Below are 19,946 nucleotides of genomic sequence, written 5' to 3' on the forward strand. Positions count from 1 at the left end.
TTTGAGTTGATTTGTTTGGTTACCAAGTAAGTTTTGTGTGCTAACAGTTTTTTTAAGTAATTACCAACAGTGTCCGGTGCCTTTAATGCAATTTGTAACACAGTCAATTGAATTTACCAAAATCAGCAAAACAATCATCACTGGTTCTAAGAAACAATCTTCACAGTAATTGAAACTCAAAAGTCAAACATTTACATGGCACAACTTAAACTGCACACGTCACTTTCTAATTTGATTTCAATTATCAATTTCTTCATCTGTCTTGACTGAGCAGATTCAATCCTAAGGCTCACCGCTCAACAATACTGTACAGCTATATAGTGCAGAGTAAAAACCAATGTGACTGACTACTTTATAAAAAATTTTTTTTTTTAGATTGCTAAAGATTTAGATTGAAATGCAATGCAAGCCAGAGCTGCCAACATGTGCATCTTGCAATCAAGAAGATTTCGTACAGCAATCAGAGGGATATTCAGAATTACATTCAACATAATGCGGGAAAAGTTTCCACAATCAGGAAAATTTCATTCATCAGAACATGGAATGATTGGTTTACTTTCCGGGAACCTTCTGCAGAATCAGGTAGAGTTGGCAGCTCAGGCATGTCAGTGTTTGTATATGTTTCTTGTTGTAATGAGGTTGAGGCCGTGTCCGAAATGATGTCTATACGGCTGTTGCTAAGGGTGTTAAGGAAGTCTTATACTTCAACTTCATGATGACGCAGAAATCTAGCCGTAGCAGTTTGGACATGGCCTATACTACTGCCATGATTTGAAATGTAATTCAGTTTATAGCAAAGTTACAGTCTGCAAGCTTGTTAATGTACTTGTTACTACATGTATGACATTTATGTGTTGTTAAACACTCATGTTTTTGCAGAAGCTCTTTCGATCTAACTTGGACACTTCTTGTGACTACTGTTCCAGATTTTTTTTTTTTTTTTTACATAAACCTTCCCTGTTAAGATGATCATTATAAGCTTGAGGATTTAGTTTATTAATCAAATGTAATAAAGCTAAGTTAAGGAATTAATAAAATAATACCGGCAAAGACACATACTTATTAAAAAATGACTTAAAGGAATGCACACAATGATGGTAAGATGGAAAATATAAAATCTCCACAGATTTGCACATATCGAGTAAGGCACCAACGCATTATATCCTTTGTAAAGAGCATACCTTATGTGGAAATTGTAAAGTGTCATGGCCGAGTGGTTAAGAGCATCGAATTCAAGTTCTGGTGCATTTTCACCGGAGTGTGGGTTCGAACCCCGGTCGTGACACTTGTGTCCTTGAGCAAGATACTTTACTATAATTGCTTCTCTTCACCCAGGGATATGAATGGGTACCTGCGAGGGTAGAGGTTGATATTGTGAATGAAAAAAGCCTTTGGAGCGATATAAAGTGTTGCCCAGGTTGTATACTCCCCAGGGAGCTGAGAAACATTAAAAGGGATGTTATTGGCCCTATGACTAGGGCACTAATGTAAAGCGCTTAGAGAATTAAGTATTAGTTATTAGGCGCTACATAAATCGAAAGTTATTATTATTATTTAAATTCTACTGGACCATTTCAAGGGCATCAAGGCAATGACCATTTGTCATGGACCTTGGTTGCCTCCATGAAGTATCAGCCATGTGCATTGGCCTTTAATGCACTGATGCATGAAAGTTTATTGTCAATTTGTCACAAGTATCCAGCCGTTGGTTTGGTCATAACAGGTTGTTTTGTTGCATTCAGTGGCAAGTTTAAGGACACCTATAGTTTGCCATCAATAAATGACACTTATGACTCACGGGTCGCTAGTGAATCATTTATTACAAATAATACCTACAGTTCGGAAGGGATGATACTTTACAAGAAATGAAGGTTTGTTCTTTACAGTATGGTTAGAGGATTCTGATAAGGCGATGTTTGGCGACAGCCCCATGTGTAACTCTCTGGAACAAAGATGCTTATTTTTTTGAAATCCCATTTTTTGCCAATCACGCTCGAATTTGCGCGAAATTTGGCAAAATTCTAAATTGTTCACAAGTAACTGGAAACGGAGGCCTTATTTTTATGACATTGTTTTACTAAATTCTCAATACACTAACACAACTCAGCAAGTAATATTTTAAGGGAAGCTTTCTTTATCATTATCTTCAAACTGTGTAAATCTGTACACATTGTGTTTTGTGACGTACAAAAAGTACCCAAACCCTTTAAGTGTATCTTGCGGATGGACATAATCACTTCAACTTGACCATACCAAGGATTCAAAACCTGTATTCTTGAATGAAAGCATCTCAAGTAGACCATAAGGCCACACTCTTAACCACTCATCCATGCCACCAAAAGGAAAAAAGGGAAGGGGGGTTGTCCGTAGATGCCTTTCGACCCCTGCTGAATGATCATATTTCTCTTTTCTCTCTTTGCCTGATGCATTTTGTTGAATCAATTACACTGAATATCAAGTGACGATTCATTCTCCATGATGATGATCAATAAGGCTTCCCTTGGCAAATTAATTTCGAGGAAGGATTGATTGGCCAAGATGCGGAGGTGACTGTCTGCCAGGTTCCTTACTCCCGTCTTGTACTGGTGAGCCTTACGGCCTGCATATTGGTCAACAGATAATGTTGAATAGATGCCAAGTCCTACAACTTTGTTCTACACACCCACTCGGCTCAGTCTGTTTCTTTCTCTATTTCCTAGACTCTATGTCTCTACTCTGAGATTGTTTTTTAATTGGTTTTCAAAATTGGTCTTTAATATGAGCATGAACGGTTGTGTGAATTTACAAAAACAAAAGAGCTCCATAGGGGAATCTTAAAGACTAGGGTGCTCAACAAAAGTGCTTGTGTATGCAGTCTATGGGAAAATATTAAATGTGTGGACAAAGGGAGGAAAAAACGACAGCTCCACAGAGATGCATTTTTGATAGAATGCATGTGTAAAACTCTACTTGTGCATCATTTATGGCATTTAAACTATGCACTAACACAAGAAATCGCGTGCACGTTGACTATGCATTGCATAAAGCTTTGATGAAATTGGCTGAAGATTTGAGCAAGTGTGACAGCTTAATATTCTGACAGTCGAGCGGAGTACGTTGGTGACAGTGGTATACTTTAGTGACACAAGCATTGTGACACTATGAATTTGTCTTTCACAAACCACTCCTTTTATTTATGAACTGTTTCTTCCCATCACAAAGTGAGTCTGACAAACTACATGTATATTCTGTACAAGCATACATTTCAAGGGCATAGCAAAGAGTGTAAAATGACCTTAACACAACCTGTACCCATCCTACTTCTGTCTCAGTGTTAAGGTGTGATTTCAACACAAATATCTTCAACTGTGAAGGATCATTTTGCTTTTAAAGCCAAGGCTATCAAAGCTAGTGAATATAAAAAAAAATCACAGTTGACAGTGTTCAGGACCCAAGTACTTGCAGTAAAAGGTGCCACCAAGAGCACCAACAGGCCCAATACTTCCTTCTTGTACATGTAGGGGCAAGACACTTTTCCTGAACAATACAGTCTACCTCTATTAGGGAATATTAACTTCCACTATAATATTTAAAGGGGCATCAAGGTTTAATGACTAAGGGAATGGTAGTGATCCCTTTGCTGCCTCCATGAAGATTCAAGCCTGTGTACTATCCACAATGATGATTTGGCCAATAGGTGCACCAAACAATATTCATGTTTGATTGGAGAAAACACAAATTTGAACAATATTTTTTTTCTGCTTTATAGTTTGGTTAGTTTTCATTAGATGATAAAGAATTCGAGGCAAACAGGGGTTGAGTTATACCTGGTTCATCCTTTTCCCTGAATAGAAGACATAATTTACATTGTATAGCTTCAATTGACAGTCAACTTATTACCTCAACAGGAAATTAAAGGCTGTTGACACTATTGGTAATTACTCAATATAATTATTAGCATAAAACCTTTCTTGGTGACGAGTAATGGGGAGAGGTTGATGTTATAAAACATTGTGAGAAACGGCACCCTCTGATTCGCCATAGTATTCGAGAAAGAAGTAATTTTCCACGAATTTGATTTCGAGACCTCAGATTTAGAACTTGAGGTCTCAAAATCAACCATCCAAACGCCCACAACTTTGTGTGACAAGGGTGTTTTTTCTTTCATTATTATCTCGCAAGTTCGATGACCGATTGAGCTCAATTTTTCACAGGTTTGTAATTTGATGCATCTGTTGAGATACACCAACTGTGAAGGCTAGTCTCTGACAATTACCAATAGTGTCCACTTCCTTTAAAGCAGGACTCGGGAAAGTACTGAGTATACAGTGCTAACATACATCGGTGTATCGGCATAAAACAAAAAACAATATTCTTTATCCCTGATGCAAATTCAACATTGTTACAGTACCCGCTGCCAAAACTTAGGATTCAAACTGCCTCTAGCTACCAGGCAATCTCGATAGTCTAGTTGGTAAGACACTGCTCTAGAATTGCAAGGGTCGTGGGTTCGAATCCCACCCGAGTAACATGCCTGTGATATTTTTTCACAGGACTCGGGAAATTACTGAGTATACAGTGCTAATTCACACATCAGTGTATGGGTTTAAAAAAATAAAATAAAAATTAACAGACTTATTCTTATTGTTTAAAAAATGAATAGGCTACCATGGCTGCAGACTCTGTCGAGATTGTATATTAGATATCCATTTTCTTTTTACTCTGTAGGTTGTCTTCTGTCTGGATTATTTATTTTATTTACTTATTTATCTATTTATTTGTACATTTCTTTAGGTGGGTGTTTAATTTGAGTGTGTTCATTTCTGTCCTTTTAATCTGTGTATCGTTGTAATTATTATTTTCAACTAGTATTTGTTCAATTTTGATCTGCCAACGGAAAGTAAATTTCTGTTTACCGGACAATAAAATTCTAATTCTAGTTTCAGGCCATCAACTGCCCACACAGTGGACGTATTTAGTTTGACCTTGTAATTGTAAGTATTAACTGCCCACTGTTCATGCAAACCCTCCCCTCTAACAATATACTCGCTATTCCTGGCAGTCCTTTCCTCCTTTGTATTTGGCCATAACTCCACACTGCCTATGATAATCTTCACTCACAACAATGTCCGTCTCAGAATCACGCGTCACTGTAGAGGGATGGCATCTTCAGATGGTTACCATGGTAATACTAGATCTTTTATGCGCAATTGTTGATGCTATATGCATGGTGGGTGGTGAGAGACAAGACATGTAGGACACAGATGGACCTTGTTCTTTAAATGAAATCAAATCTGCAAATGCTGTAGAGGACTGGTCATAATAGTGTCTCTTATAGCAAAAAGACATGGTACAACCAAAGAGAAAGGATGGTACTGTTAGGATATTGTCTGCAAAGATAATATGTCTGTCATGGCTTTTCAGCATGTTCATAAAGTGAGGAGTAATTTGTTTTAAGTTTGAATATAGAATTTCCTCTTTGAAAACAAAATAAAATAAAAATGGACCTGAGAGACACCATCATCCTCACCAGAAAATGTCTATGAAAATCACAAAGATAGTTCACTTGAATGTACTGAATTTCATGAACAAAAAAATTGATATCCCACTCTTGTAAACTTTTCTTTGTTCGAAGCATATCCAATGGAAAATACTGTCTCATAGTATTTTGGAGTGCTTATTTTTTATACCTTATGGAGACCAAGGACGAATAAAAACAGGGGAAAACAAAAGGCAGCTTTATGGAATTTCAAAGCAATAAAACAAGCACAGGCCGTCCAGGGAAGGGCAAAAGTATTAAAAAAAACTGTCATAAAAAAAAATGTGCCCTCCCAGACCTAGCTCATAAAAATACACATCTATGTACTATACATTAAATCTTCTAACATTGCAGTAAAAATTTAAACAAAAGATGGCAAGTAAAAAGCAATAACACAAACGATACACAAGGTACTTTTTCAAAATGTCCACAGATTCACACCAAACCGACAGGGCCCGAAGACAATGACAGTAGAAAGCCTCCCCCGAAATACCACTTACCAAGGAACTGCAGCCCCTGAGAAATGAGCAAAACAAGCCACAAAACATATTTCGTCTCAGTGAGATGACATTATTTTAGCATGCAAAAACCCATCAACCAGCCATGATATTATACCAAAACATCCCATAACTGGCCAATACGCCCCTACATGCCAACACTGAGACGAAAACTAACTCTGCGACATTGCCCTACTCATCCCCCAAAAACCACAGCACACCGACAAGCGCCACTCCAAGGGAAGCCCTCCACCATCACCATCCCAAAACCCTGCAAGCTCAATGTACAAAGTCTATGGGATATTGTTAGGTTGGATGGATTTTTGAGAGTACATGTTTGTGTACACACAAAGCGTGCAGACAGCGCAAACAAATTATTCAGTCACATTTTCATTTCATTCCCTACTTTAAAAGTTTAGAACAAGGGTGCACAGTACAGGTTATAACAATACCTTTCAATTTGATTATCCAAAATTTAAGCAATGAATCATGAAACTTTTCTTTAAAAAGGGTGTTTAAATTCTTGAGAAAACACCATACAAACATAGGATTACCCTTTTTTTTTTCAAGATACTGAATTTAAGGAACTCTTTTTCTCAGAAATGTTGGACTTAGCTTTAACCTTTCATATACAATACACCAAATTACAGGGGCCTTTGAATGCTTCAATTAAATAATTTTACAATTAGGTTATTGCCATTGACATTTATTGTACAATGTGATTTCTTGGCGCGATGACAGCAAACTTTGAAGGTTTTCTCCACACAGAAATTTTTAGATGTCAATCAAGATGCGGTCGAGATGTTTTTAATTTACAGGGTTATTTAATTGTCTTGTAAAAATTGTCCAGATATGAATGCCAGCAGGTTTTTCCATATGTATTCACCTTGTGGTCATGCACGCATAGAGTCAGTCTAATATCAGTGCAACCTTCACAGACTTAATGTACAGACTTCTCGTCTTCATCAGAGTCAATTTTTTTACAACACCGCCATGACTTCTTTGCAATGTCCTCTTTTATCTAACTTGTTTTTACCTTTCTTTGGTTATGTACTCAGGCTTTGTTCTCAAAGGGGCACATCAAGTTTCCTCTTGTAAGGGGACTCCTTTTTGAAACACTTTTACAGACGATGTGACCTCTGAGGTCACTCGAAAACTATAACATATTTCGCGCGCATACTGCCAGGCAAAACCTTTGTGTTTTGGCAGCCAGCTAGAGAGTACTCAGAATCTAACCATGACTATGCATCTTTTTGCCTGGCGAAACATGACGTTTACAGTTTTTGTCAACATTAACAACTCATATTATTAATAGAAACCTTCAGCCATGTGTTTTTTTTTAATTTTTGCTTGTAAATCGCTGTGTCAGTGCAAAAATAGATTATATCTCAATTTCGAAAAAGAAACACGATGTATCTTACAAAAATGCTCTGTAAATGAAAATTGTGTGTATCTCATCACATACAATTTGTGTACTTTCAGGCTAAAAAACTAAGGAAGATACATTATTTTGACAATTGCAAACTCGCAGGTAACATAAGTATTATGTCAAGAGATACAAAGTTTTTTCACTAACTACACAAAACAATGTTCAGCGCATCTAACAATCATAGTGTAGGGGAATTCTATACAGACCCCGGGTCAATGATGATGATCAGAGAAAATACACTGTTTTTGTTTCACTAAATAAACTGAGTAGCGCATTCTGCACTGTATTGTAACCCCATGAGAACTACATACAGCAAATCTCCCCCATGTCAATATTTCACTCTTGATAACCCACCACAGTCTGGCACATTTTAAAAGCTTTCTAATTCCACAGAGCCTTGGATAGCAAGACAATCCCACCGCAGCAAACAGACACTAAATGCACTTCTTCTTTAAAGATAAGACACACTTCTAGTTGTTCACATGGATTCATGTAATGTAAACCTCCTATAAACGTCACAAACGATGATATCAGCTTGCATCGAAACAGACTATCACTTACTTGATGAGTGAAATTAAATTCCTTTTGGACCATCCAAATGAAATAACCTAATTTTTTACCCCACAAATAAAATTCAATTTCTTGAGCCAAATCTGGAAACTTGCTTCAGGGAAGGAAAAAAAAATAGCAATGACAATCCCCAGAAGTTATACTACATTACTTTAGGTCAACATAACATCATACATGACATGAATATATTCTGGAATTGAACTAATATTATTGTTTTCAGCGAACAAATTGTATTCGAACATGTTTGACTCTAACATTATTGGACCAAATACAAATTCAATGTATTGATAATGACAAATGCATGGACCTCCTATGAAAAATAAGTTTCCCACGATCCACTCATTCAAGATTTGTAACGTTGGTAACAAACATTGTTTAGCACTACCAGAGGAGCTGTCATTTTTCAACTGGAGATGGGCTCCATGGACAAATTGAGTTTTGTGATGCATTCATTTTCCATGAGTCCTTGTGAAAGCTGGGAAACAATTATGAGTCCCGAACCTTGTAAAAATAATATCATTATGTTTTATAATCTTTCAGAGCAAATTTTGAAACATCATCACAACATCATAAAAAATATTTTAAAAGGTCGGTTTTCCTTCAAAAGAGGAATTCCTGCTCCAGTCAAAAGGTCAAATTTGGCAAATTCAATGCCATTTTGATTGAATCAAGTTCTGAAACATGATGTCATCGCACAACAAAAACAATGGTCTGTTTTCCCAAGAGGAAATTCTGTACCACTCAAAAAGTCGAATTCAACGCCATTGCAATTAAAATATCATTTGAGATTCAGCATCTGCACCTTTAACAAGCAGAACCTTGCTTACTATAGCTGTTGTCAAACTGGATTGCTCTTTTAAGTCATCCCCAAGATTCCCTTTAAGACCCTCCCACAAATTAGAGAGTCCTTTGAAAGTGGTCCAAGGCTGATGATAAAGATGAGACGGAGGAAGAAAGTCTGAGACAGAAGAAGCTTTTAAAGCTGGCCTGTCATTTAAGTCTTCCCTAAATTGAATCTGGTCTGTCTTTATCAGTTAACAGTTAAAGTGCTGACTTATCAACCGTGTTGGTGAAAAACAACCACTGTAGGCCCAACAAATAAAAAAAACAGTTGGTCGTCCCCTCTCTCATCCTTTTTGTGGCTGCATCCCCTTTTTACTTTATTTTTTGAAACAGACAAATTTTCTGTGTACTTTTAACTAAACTTACGCATCTTTTAAAGACACTGGACACTATTGGTACTTGTCAAAGACAGTCTTCTCACTTGGTGTATCTCAACATATGCATAAAATAACAAACCTGTGAAAGTTTGAGCTTGATTGATCGTCGTAGTTGCGAGATAATAATGAAAGAAAAAAACACCCTTGTCACACGAAGTTGTGTGCTTTCAGATGCTTGATTTCAAGACCTCAAATTCTAAATCTGAGGTCTCGAAATTAAATTTCTGGAAAATTACTTTTTTCTTGAAAACTACGTCACTTCAAAGGGAGCCGTTTCCCACAATGTTTTACACTGCCGACCTCTCCCCATTACTTGTTACCAAGTGAGGTTTTATGCTGATATTTATTTTGAGTAATTACCAATGGTGTCCACTGCCTTTAAGAACTTGTAACTACATGAAGTAAGTGGTGACTTGAAACTGAAGAATTGGTGGCAAACTTGAATTAAAATGCTTGTCGGCCAGCTTTGAAATAAATATAAAGGCACTCATCCTCCTCTTTTTGAAAAAAACCCAGATGATGAACTGGTATATTTTTTTACTTGGCCAAAAAAGATAACTGGGCAGATGCATTGGTTTTGTTTTGCTCCATCGCTACAGCATGTACACTTCACTGAACTGAAATCTCACAAGGTGATATTAAAAAAAAATAATGACTATGAAAAAGAAGCAAGCTTCATCTAGGAAGTAAGTGGGTGTTGTACACGTACAAAGTAAAATTCAATTTGACTTTGTTTCACTAGATGAACCCGACACAACAAAAACTCCTACGCAATTTTATTTGTTTTCCCAAAGAACCTTTTGCTCCTAAATGTTGTTTATTACCTTTTTTCAAAAAGATGTCCACTAAACACTGACAATGCATAATTTATAATTTTTTTATTGCACATCCGACAGCACAATACGTACAAATTACAAAATGGATTTGAATTTAAGAACAAAAATGTTCAGTTTTAGGTGTGGGAGGAAAACCTCAAATAGGGAAAAACCCATGCAATCAGGTAAAGGGACTGAAGACCAAATCGACTGATGACTGAACCAGAATTACGGATCTAATGAGAAAGAAATTTCTATTTAATTACACAGTTTAACATAAACATGTAAACTGTTTATATTTGAACAAGCACTAAGAGAATATCTCATTCGTTTTATATATTAAGTATGCTTTGATACTCAATGCAGTTGAAGTTCATAACAAGCCTTAAAAAGTCAACATTTGAACCCCCTTTTTATTTCTACAACACAAAGAGGAACTTGTGTGCATATGAAAATTACAAGATGTGTCCAGTCTTGGGTTTACTGACCAGACTCTCAACTCACTCAACCCTAGGCCTGTGGTCAAGTATTAATTCTGAGGCCTGCAATCTGTACACCTTGTTTGTCTTGATTTGATGTATTGTGAATACTTTACAAACCAAATGAAAACCAAGCCAACAAGTTGAGCTTCTCTAATGTTGTTTAAATTGGTCGGATTACTTGCAGTCAGGATACAGGTAAAATTTGCACAAACTTTAAAGTGAGAACTAGAGCCTAATGAGCTTCTAGGTTTTTTCCAATTAGGTGCCCCTGGTTGTTTTTATGCAAAACGTGACTCGCACATAAATCTTTAAGGTTAAAAGATTCAACAAATCAATTTCGAAGGTGTAAGATATGCATGCTTTAGGCTACAAATATCTGAGATGTAATGCCACTGTGAGCCATTGCCCTAGCAACATCAATACTATAGGGTTCTTGTGTCCTGAAAGTACATGCAACGATCCGGGTTGTAAAACTGTAATGGGGGAATGAAGGCCGGGTCTACACAATGACTTTTTTCTTCATACATATGCACTTGCAACAAACAACGAAAATACAAGAAATAGAGGACAACACGAAGAAAACATATCAAGCGACTGATGTGAAATTTAAGAGAACTACTATTAACAAAATTCAGTAATTTTCCAGTAAAAGGAATGGACCCTTTCATGGCGGGGCTCTAACCAACTGAGCTATATGGTCTATATACATATTGTAAACATGTTTGATACGTAAGACTGCTTGTTACTGTTTTGTCCTCTATTTTTTTGTGGAAGTTTCGTGGCCGAGGTGTTTCTGATCAGCAGAGTGTGGGTTCAACTCCCCAGCAGTGAGACTCGTGTCCTTAAACAAGACACTTAACCATTGCTTCGTCCTTCGGATGGGACGTAAAGCCGTTGGTCCCATGACTTGTGTAACGCATGTAAAAGATGCCAGTGCATGCACTTATCGAAAAGAAAAGGGGTTCGCCCCGGTGTTCCTGGCTGTGGCTGCTGTATGCGCCGTAGCACCTTGTAAACCATTACATGGTGTGCTAAGGATTAAGTCGCATAATTTCAAAATCTTCGTCCCACCCACCTTGTAATTAAAATAGTTGGCGCTTTGTATCCTTTGGAAAGGCGCATTATAAATACGTTTATTATATTATTAGCCAGGGATCATGCCCAGTTTTTGGATAGAACCTGGAAATGGCAGCAAGGAAATCACCATGAGGGGAAGCAACTTTTTATTGCTAGTATCAAGTAATCAAACACATGTTGATTGATTCTGAAAATGAGGAAAATTCAGGAAGAAAAAGTGAGGGTTGTGTAAAATGTGCAACAGAAGGTTCTAGCTTGGTTCAAAAGTGCCAAATGAATTTGTATATTATCTGTGAAATTAATATTACTAATAAAAAGCCTATTAATAATATTAATAAACCATTCTTATATACCGCATATCACTGTGAGGTCCCTATGCGCTGTAAAAGGTAATCAACGATTATTGTACAATGTAAACAGATATGTTTTTAACCGAGTTTTGAATTGTTCTGAGGTTCAGCCTGTTTGACAACCTCTGGAATACTGTTCCATAACTGAACTGCTGCATACTAGGATACAAGCCTTGAAATCAGATATTAATAGATTGGTAGATAGCTTGTAATTCTAGTTATTCAGCAATACACAATTTCAATATTGGTTTATTTTCATATAAAAATACAAGACCAAATAAAAAGTCATAGACTAATGCTACTTGGTTAACGATAAAATTACATCATCAAAATTAAAAACAAGTTTACATGATAAAACAATAATATTAAAAATATTGCTAGAGTTAAACAGACAAACAGGAATTGTAAAAACAGCTATAGACAGGGAGGGGATTTGTGGTTAAAATGAAAGTAGAGTGTCAATGTACAGCCCAGCGTTAGATCATTGTGTGCACCAATACAAGGCCCGCATACAATGTGTACTACAAACACTTCAAAATAAACCCTTCATTTACTAAAAAACTGTTTCCCGGTAACCATCAAGAGTTGTTACGATATGAGAGCTAAGAATCGAGTACCATATTGCCTGGTAACCACAGTAAAGTGTGTTGGAGTGAACAGGTTGTCTCCGACCACCAAGTCAACAGGTCGCATTTTGTCAACAGGCACACAGCATGTATGGTGTATCATTTCTGCATTAATTTACTGTCAGGACTGACTCACTGTCATATTGTCATAAAACTGTGTCAATAATTAATCATAGCACCAGCAAATTCATGTTATTTACAAAGTCACATTGTCAAAGAATCATGTCACCAAGTTTGTCATACAACCAACATTCTACACTGTACATCAAACTGTCAGTTATAGTATCTGCTACAGTACAACGTTTCTTAATCGCGAGTCAAACTCCACTGGTCATTTCTGGTGCCTTCTATTCCCTGTCACATGCCAGAAGGTACTTCTGCTGTTACTAGTGCTTGCATGAGTGTTCACACACAGGGTTCATCAGTCGCATAGGAAACTGTAGTTAGTGCAACAGTCTACTACGTATAATTGTTTTACAAAAAACTCATGGAACCGTTGCACAGGATGTATGTATGAACACGCACTGTGCGCAGTATAGCCTTTGGGCTGCAGTGAGTGTTTTGAATAAACCAGTAATAACGATAACATCGCCCTAGCTTAAACACACAGGAAGATGGCAGCACAAAAAGGTCACTCCACATATTCCCAATCTCAAAGATGACTTAAAGTTATTGTATTGTACAAAACAAACATAACATATAGGTTTAATTCAGGAAGACGGTGGCTATTAGCTCCCTGGTGTATTGGAAGTTTGTCAACTTCCATTTATTAGCTCCCCGAGGTAAATGGAAGTTGACAAAACCAGTTTGTCATTGTTCCAATACCTTGGATAACTAATGATATCGACTCTCCGCTTTCAATTTATACTAAATTTGGAGCTTTAAAGGCACCAGACACGTTTTGTAATTGTCAAAGACCAGTACTCTCACTTGGTGTATCCCCATGCATAAAATAACAAATTTGTGAAAATTGGGGTTCAATTGGTCATGGAATTTGCAAAACAAATAATGAAAGAAAAAAACAACCTTGTTGCATTAGTTTGTGTGCGGTCAGATGTTTAATAAAAGGCTTCAGCTGAAGTCTTTTATTATTTGAGTAAGAAATTACCTCCTCAATAACTACGTTACTTCAGAGGGAGACGTTTCTCACATTGTTTTATACTATAAACAGCTCTTAGTTCTCATAACCAAGTACGTTTTTATGCTTACAATTATTTTGAGTATAAAGCACCAATAATGTGTATACTTACACCAAGCGTTCCTTCTCTTTTTGCCTGATACTGAAGTCTCGCTGTATAACATCTAAGATCTGACGGCATTCTCCTTCAGACAGGTGAGACAGATTCAGCTTACGACCCATCTTGATTGCGTTGTGCTACAAATCTCGTTAAGTTCCTACTTTTTATTGATGCAACGGTTTAGGGCACTAGTCCTGCATTGTCATATGCCGTTTCTGCAAAAAAAAACAAAGAAAGAATTTGTTGAAATTATAACTTTACACAATTGCTCACAACAAGCAGAATATGAAAGATCAAATCAATCATTATTTGAATTCATAACCTTTCACAATTTAAGATAATTTTCTTCTTTACTTAAAATGATTTACACAAAAAGAGACATACATTACTGCATACATTTTCAATTGACCTCTTTTATTTCAAGTTAGTGGTACCAGCAAATAAATTACTTCACAGGTATTTGGATAAAAACAACTGCAAGCACAATATCGTTTACGCTACAATTAACAAATACCAAATTGCAATGTAAGTATGGTTACCCTGGACACTTTATTGTGTATGCACACGCTGGTAGAGCTATGCAGTGTAATTGTCATCGTGTACAAGGTATATGTTAGTGTTAAGTCCACGTAGTATTTGCAACGAGAAATAATTTAGGCTAACTGAAGAGCATGTAAACCTCTCATATAATTGGCTTTATCTTCTATTTTAACAAAGGCTCTTTGTAGCTGCTTCCATAATTGAGTTCATGGCCACAGCAGATGATGGCTGCAGACTGGTCTATCATTATAAGTCTAGTGCAAGAGGGCAAGGTGTAGTACGTGCATTTGTAGGTCACTATAATAAGAACGCTCAGAGTCAGTGTTCCCAATTTCATAGAGCTGCTTATAAGCACAAAAAGTAGCTCAGCACAACAACATCATGATTACCAGATTATGGTTACCAGGTTACCAGCCTAAGAATTTGGGCCCAGGGCCCAATTTCATAGAGCTGCTTAGCACAAAATTTGCTTAGCATGAAATTTATGCCTTGATAAAAAAAAAGGATTACCAACCAAATCTCCACTTGATTTTTAAGGTAAGCAAACAACAGCTGAATACAAATAACAAGTAATATACAACAAATGGAAATTTGGTTGGTAATCCTTTTTTTATCAAGGAAGAAATTTCATGCTAAGCAAAATTGTGTGCTTAGCAGCTCTATGATATTGGGCACTGGTCATTAACACAACAGTCTGACTAAGTCAAGCCATATGCACAGCGTGAATTGATGTCTAAAGACCTGTCAGCTGAATGTGTGTCACATTCAAGCCAATGAAAGCGATACAAGACAAGAACGAAATATGAGCTATTTTACTACAAAGGTATAGGGTAAACAAAATCAACATTTTTCCCAGACAATTGTTAATGAAATTATTTGAAGCCACACACATGCAATATTAGGAATGATGGTTAAAATATACTTTCTTTTTGCACTCTTTCCTTTAAACTAAAACAATACAATTTTCAGCCCAGCTGTAATTGTATATCATAAACATGTGTAAGATTTGGTCTTTTTAGCAGGTATTTTTTTTTACGCTTCTAATACACATGCACAGGTTAAGTCTACATAATTTTTTATTATTTTTGATTACTGATGGCGGTAGAATATTCACTATGGGCAAGTAATACACTACCCAGACACATCTTAGTCAATACAAAAGATTTTTGGCCTGTTTTCCACAACATTGGAGTTTTAAAAAGTGGTTAATAATGCCTAAAGGCAAAATAAAACATGTTTCACGTTCTGCCTTTTTGAAAAAAAAATAAGGAGCAGGTTTGTTTATTTGTTTGTTTTTTTAGGTAATGATCGCCCAACACAACCGGCTAAAAAAATTTCAAAATTTCTTTTTTTTTCATCTGAGATCATTAAATTGTAGGCCTATCCATTTTTCTTGTTTAAAAAAAAAAGGAAGAAAAAACGAGGCAGTTTCTAAAAACAAAGCGGGCGAGAACGCTAAACATGTTGTTGGTGTTTCTTTTGCCTAATGGCTTGAGAGAAAGCTTCTACATTGTCCAAAAAGGCCCTCAGTGGGTCCTCTCTATAGACATACATGATTTCTAAATGTAATTAACTCCAATCAGTAGAAGCACAGTACATTGTGTCTGAGCAATAACGACGCTGGTGATAATTTCCCCTGAGGATACACCACCATGTTCATGATAATCATTACAGGTGAAACGAGAAGGGGTTAAGTATACATTGTACATGTACCTTGCGCTGTGTACATTTGTATCTTCAGGCTTGTGTCTATGTAATTAATTGCTTTCTACTAGGACGTCCACTTGACATGCACTCAGGCTTAAACTCAACGAAATCTCATCTTATTTCTTCAGCTTCCTTTTGCACAATATTATCAACAGCATGCAGCCTCAAATCATCCTTTCGTCTGTCTTCTGTTCAATCATAAAACACTTGCCAATTGCTTAAGAAGTCCAATTCGACTCAAATGTATTTCTATGCGCGTAAAATGACTTGTTTTAATTTGTATTTTTATCTTTTTCCATTCATTCATTCATTCATTCATGCATTTTTATAAAAAAAAAAAAAATTGGCAGCACAAAGCTGAATAATGTGGCATTACAAGGTAAAACTATTGATAAAAATTGCACAGAAAAAAAGACATAAAATTGCACCACCACGGGGTACATAGGAGCATTATATCTTTGGTGTAATGAAAACTAAAGAACCCTCGAAAGTACCTATGGTAACCTCGAGTGTGTAGCCTTTTATTTCTGTTCACCGACGCATGTCTAAAAGATCACACACAGTACTGAACATTAATAAGTGCACAAGTGCATTCTCCTTTCATGGAAGGTGCCGTTACTCTGGAGACAGACAGAATATCTGAATTGTACGATCACTTTTTTAGTTAATATGGCAAAAAGTTACCTTTATTCAGAAAATGGTGTGTGAAAAAGTGATGATCATAAAAATTATACAAAAAACAAATTCCTGACATTTATTAAAATAAAACACAGTGTACTCTGTCAAAAGAAAGAGTTGAGTTAAAAACCTGAAAACCAAGTAAATAAATAAAGCATTTTAATGCTTATAAAATAATATTTTAAAAGACAAAAATCGTCACATTGTTCAAATTTTTCAAGTTTTCCACATTGCTTCATGATGTGTACACTGAGTACAAAGGTAAGTGAATTAATTATGTCAATAACAACTTGAATACAATTAATACCTTAATAAACAGATATATATTCTTTACCTTACAAGATTACACTGCGTACATAAAAGTAGTATACCCAAGTATTTCTTATAATCACACAGATTGGATCTGAGAATGCATGTTGGCCAGAACAGTCGGAGTAGTATTGCAATTATCCATCACCGCTTTGCTCATTTCCCCTCCCAACACCTTGCAGTTTATGCATCCACACTGTTCAACATGCAAAACAATAAGCGCCACACGGCCGCCAACGATTTTGCGTGGTGTCTTGGGAACCGGGGAGACAATTGATGTGACAGGAGGCATAGACGTTATATTGCGCTGACGGGGATGTACCACATGTTGAATAGGGAGGAGGATTGAAGGAGGTTTTGAGGGGCAAGTACAAGTACGCCATATGACTGCAAACTAACCCCAATCAACAATTAAGACAATTTTATCAAGAAATAGTTGAGATACTTTGAGTAATTTTGAAACATTCGGGTGCAGGATTCTGTTTCCAGTTTCCATTGGACAGGGATGTACCACGAGTTTAATAGGGAGGAGAATTGCATTTTGAGGGGCAAGTACAAGTACGCCATATGTTAATGACTGTGTGCACCGACATGAATTAACATTTAAGACAACATTCTCTAGAAATAGTTGGAAATACTATAAGTAGTATTTAAGCGTTTGTTTGCAGGATTATGCATTGGTTTCTTTTGAGGTTAAGGTTCTCTAAAAAATTTGAGAACTCAAATTATGGAATCTTTCTGTTTTACATTTTAATTTAGATGCTCTGTTTTCAATCAAAAATTATTTGCATAGCAGCAAAACTGGCCAAAACCCCAACAATTCGCCAAAAACAGCTGCTTAAAAGCCCCCCCCCCCACCCAACTAAAATGTACATCACCGCGACAAAATGTAATTAATGGTAGATAAATCTACATTAACCTTTATACCAAATTACAAGCTTACTAGGCAAATTGGAATTCACGGAGAGCAAAGCATCAGCACACTAGATACCTTCTGTACATGTACGTGTGCTTCAGCGCCCCCTACTCAAATTTACAACCTATCAAATATTTATCAATCAAAAGTCAATATTTAAATGGAACAGATGTGATTCTTATATCAGGGATCTGTTGAATTCCATTTCCCCCCACACTGGTGCATCAATTAAATCTGATGCATCAGACAGTCTAAGCCCTGCATTTTTATCAATCCAAGTCAATATCAATCCATTTTCCAAAACTAAACGACAGGGCCCAATTTCATAGCGCTGCTTAGCGGCCGATTTTGTGCTTACTGTGCAATTTCTATTTCATAGCAATGTTAACCATAAGCACACAGTGGCATGCTAACCTCTCGGTGCTTACTGCACAAAGATAAATGCAAAATGCAAATCCACGGTAAACACGCAATATGCTGCTAACCTGTGAAATATGCTAAGGCTTAAGCAAATTTTTCTGCTACAGTAAGTACGCAAATTTGTTTGCCAGTTTGTTTTTGAATAATTTTATGTTTGACACCAATTTCAATTCAATTGAATTCTATTCAATTCATACATGTATATAACTTGTAACAACTTTATCAACTTGCTGGATAAATAATGCTATTTTATGAAATTGTCTTGCTTTATAGAGATCCCTTGATGAAACGTGCTCGCGTGAAAGGTTACTACTGACTGAGGGTCATGTGCAGGGCGTACACGCGTGCACCATTTCATTGTTCTCCTCAAAGATGGTGGTCAAGGCCAATCCATCTATTGTCAGTTTACTCCTACTGACAAGTAAACCAACTTACGTCATTTTGAAGGTCTCAAAAAAAGGGTCAAGTTCAGGCGAGAAGCAGAACCACAAAGACTGTCCTTAAATCGTCTTTGACACATCATTAAATTTTCATACTGTATTGACCAGGGTCCCTTTTAATAAACCAAGCGCTATGCTCGGCTTCACTTGTATTCATCATCTGTATATATTAGTATAATTTCATAGTGGAATCAGCGTCGCACTAAGTATTTTCAACAAAGCAAATCCGGCATCATGCAATTTTACACCATAAAAATTCCAATCTGTTTTTTAATTATTTTTTCTTCTTAATGCCTACAATCAAGTTACAAGGTTTATTTTACATTTGTAGGTACTTACTTCTTTCCCAGGCACATTATGAGCGAAACAAATGAGACAATAAAAATAATTAAATGTAAAAATAATGATAGCAAGGTAATAAGTAAGAAAGACAAAATATTAGTAATTAACAACTTGTCAATGCTGGTGTTTAAAATTTGTCATGAACAAGTTTACTTCGACTAACCAGGAAAGGGGCTTTCTTTATTCTGGCTGGTAACTATCTGCAAGAGTCGGTTTGGTCCAATAACCTCGTTTTGGTATAACTTCTACCAGATGATAACAAAATTGTCTGTCCTTGTTACATGTTTATAAATTTTGAAGAATTATCTTTAAAAAATAGTCCTGCAGTCATTTACCCGTTTTTCAACCACAATCCTCATGTACCTTTGCATGGACACAGACAAAAATATATTCCTACTTCATTTGTTACTGTTTTGTTCCCCTCCCATGCCACACTTGTATGTGTGCATTAGGCATACAAAAAAAATTATATTGGCGTAACCGGACCTACCCTAAAAATACGCCCGACCCTGGATATTGTTGGTTTTTTTCAAGGGAAGAAATTTAATGATTAAAATCTATTAAAGACATAACAACAAAATAAATGTCATCAAGAGTTTAAAAATATTCTATTTGTTGTGTGTAGCCTTGTTTTCTTTTGTTATCGAGTATACTACCGGCATAAACAATTAGAAAACAAGTCATTTTCGTTGCTGGGAGGGGAAAAAAAATAAAAATAATAATAGGAATAATCCCTACCTACCTACCCTGTTTTGGGGGGTCTGTATGCCAA

At 36.4% G+C, this 19,946-nt stretch overlaps 1 protein-coding gene across 5 annotated transcripts in view; it reads right to left on the reverse strand.

The window, feature by feature from the left end:
• Positions 1-19,946, reverse strand: part of LOC139939827 (uncharacterized) — an 89,781-nt gene that overhangs the window by 50,250 nt on the left and 19,585 nt on the right. For 4 of the 5 annotated variants that reach the window (XM_071935965.1, XM_071935966.1, XM_071935964.1 and 1 more), the window contains exon 2: positions 13,835-14,037. In XM_071935965.1, coding sequence (XP_071792066.1) covers positions 13,835-13,944 — 110 coding nt within the window. In that variant the 5' untranslated portion in view covers positions 13,945-14,037. Of the gene's footprint in view, positions 1-13,834; positions 14,038-17,081; positions 17,333-19,946 lie in introns of those variants that run through there. The other variant, XM_071935963.1, reaches the window with a different exon arrangement.

The sequence above is a fragment of the Asterias amurensis genome, chromosome 7 (assembly GCF_032118995.1).
Source record: "Asterias amurensis chromosome 7, ASM3211899v1".
NCBI lineage: Eukaryota > Metazoa > Echinodermata > Asteroidea > Forcipulatida > Asteriidae > Asterias > Asterias amurensis.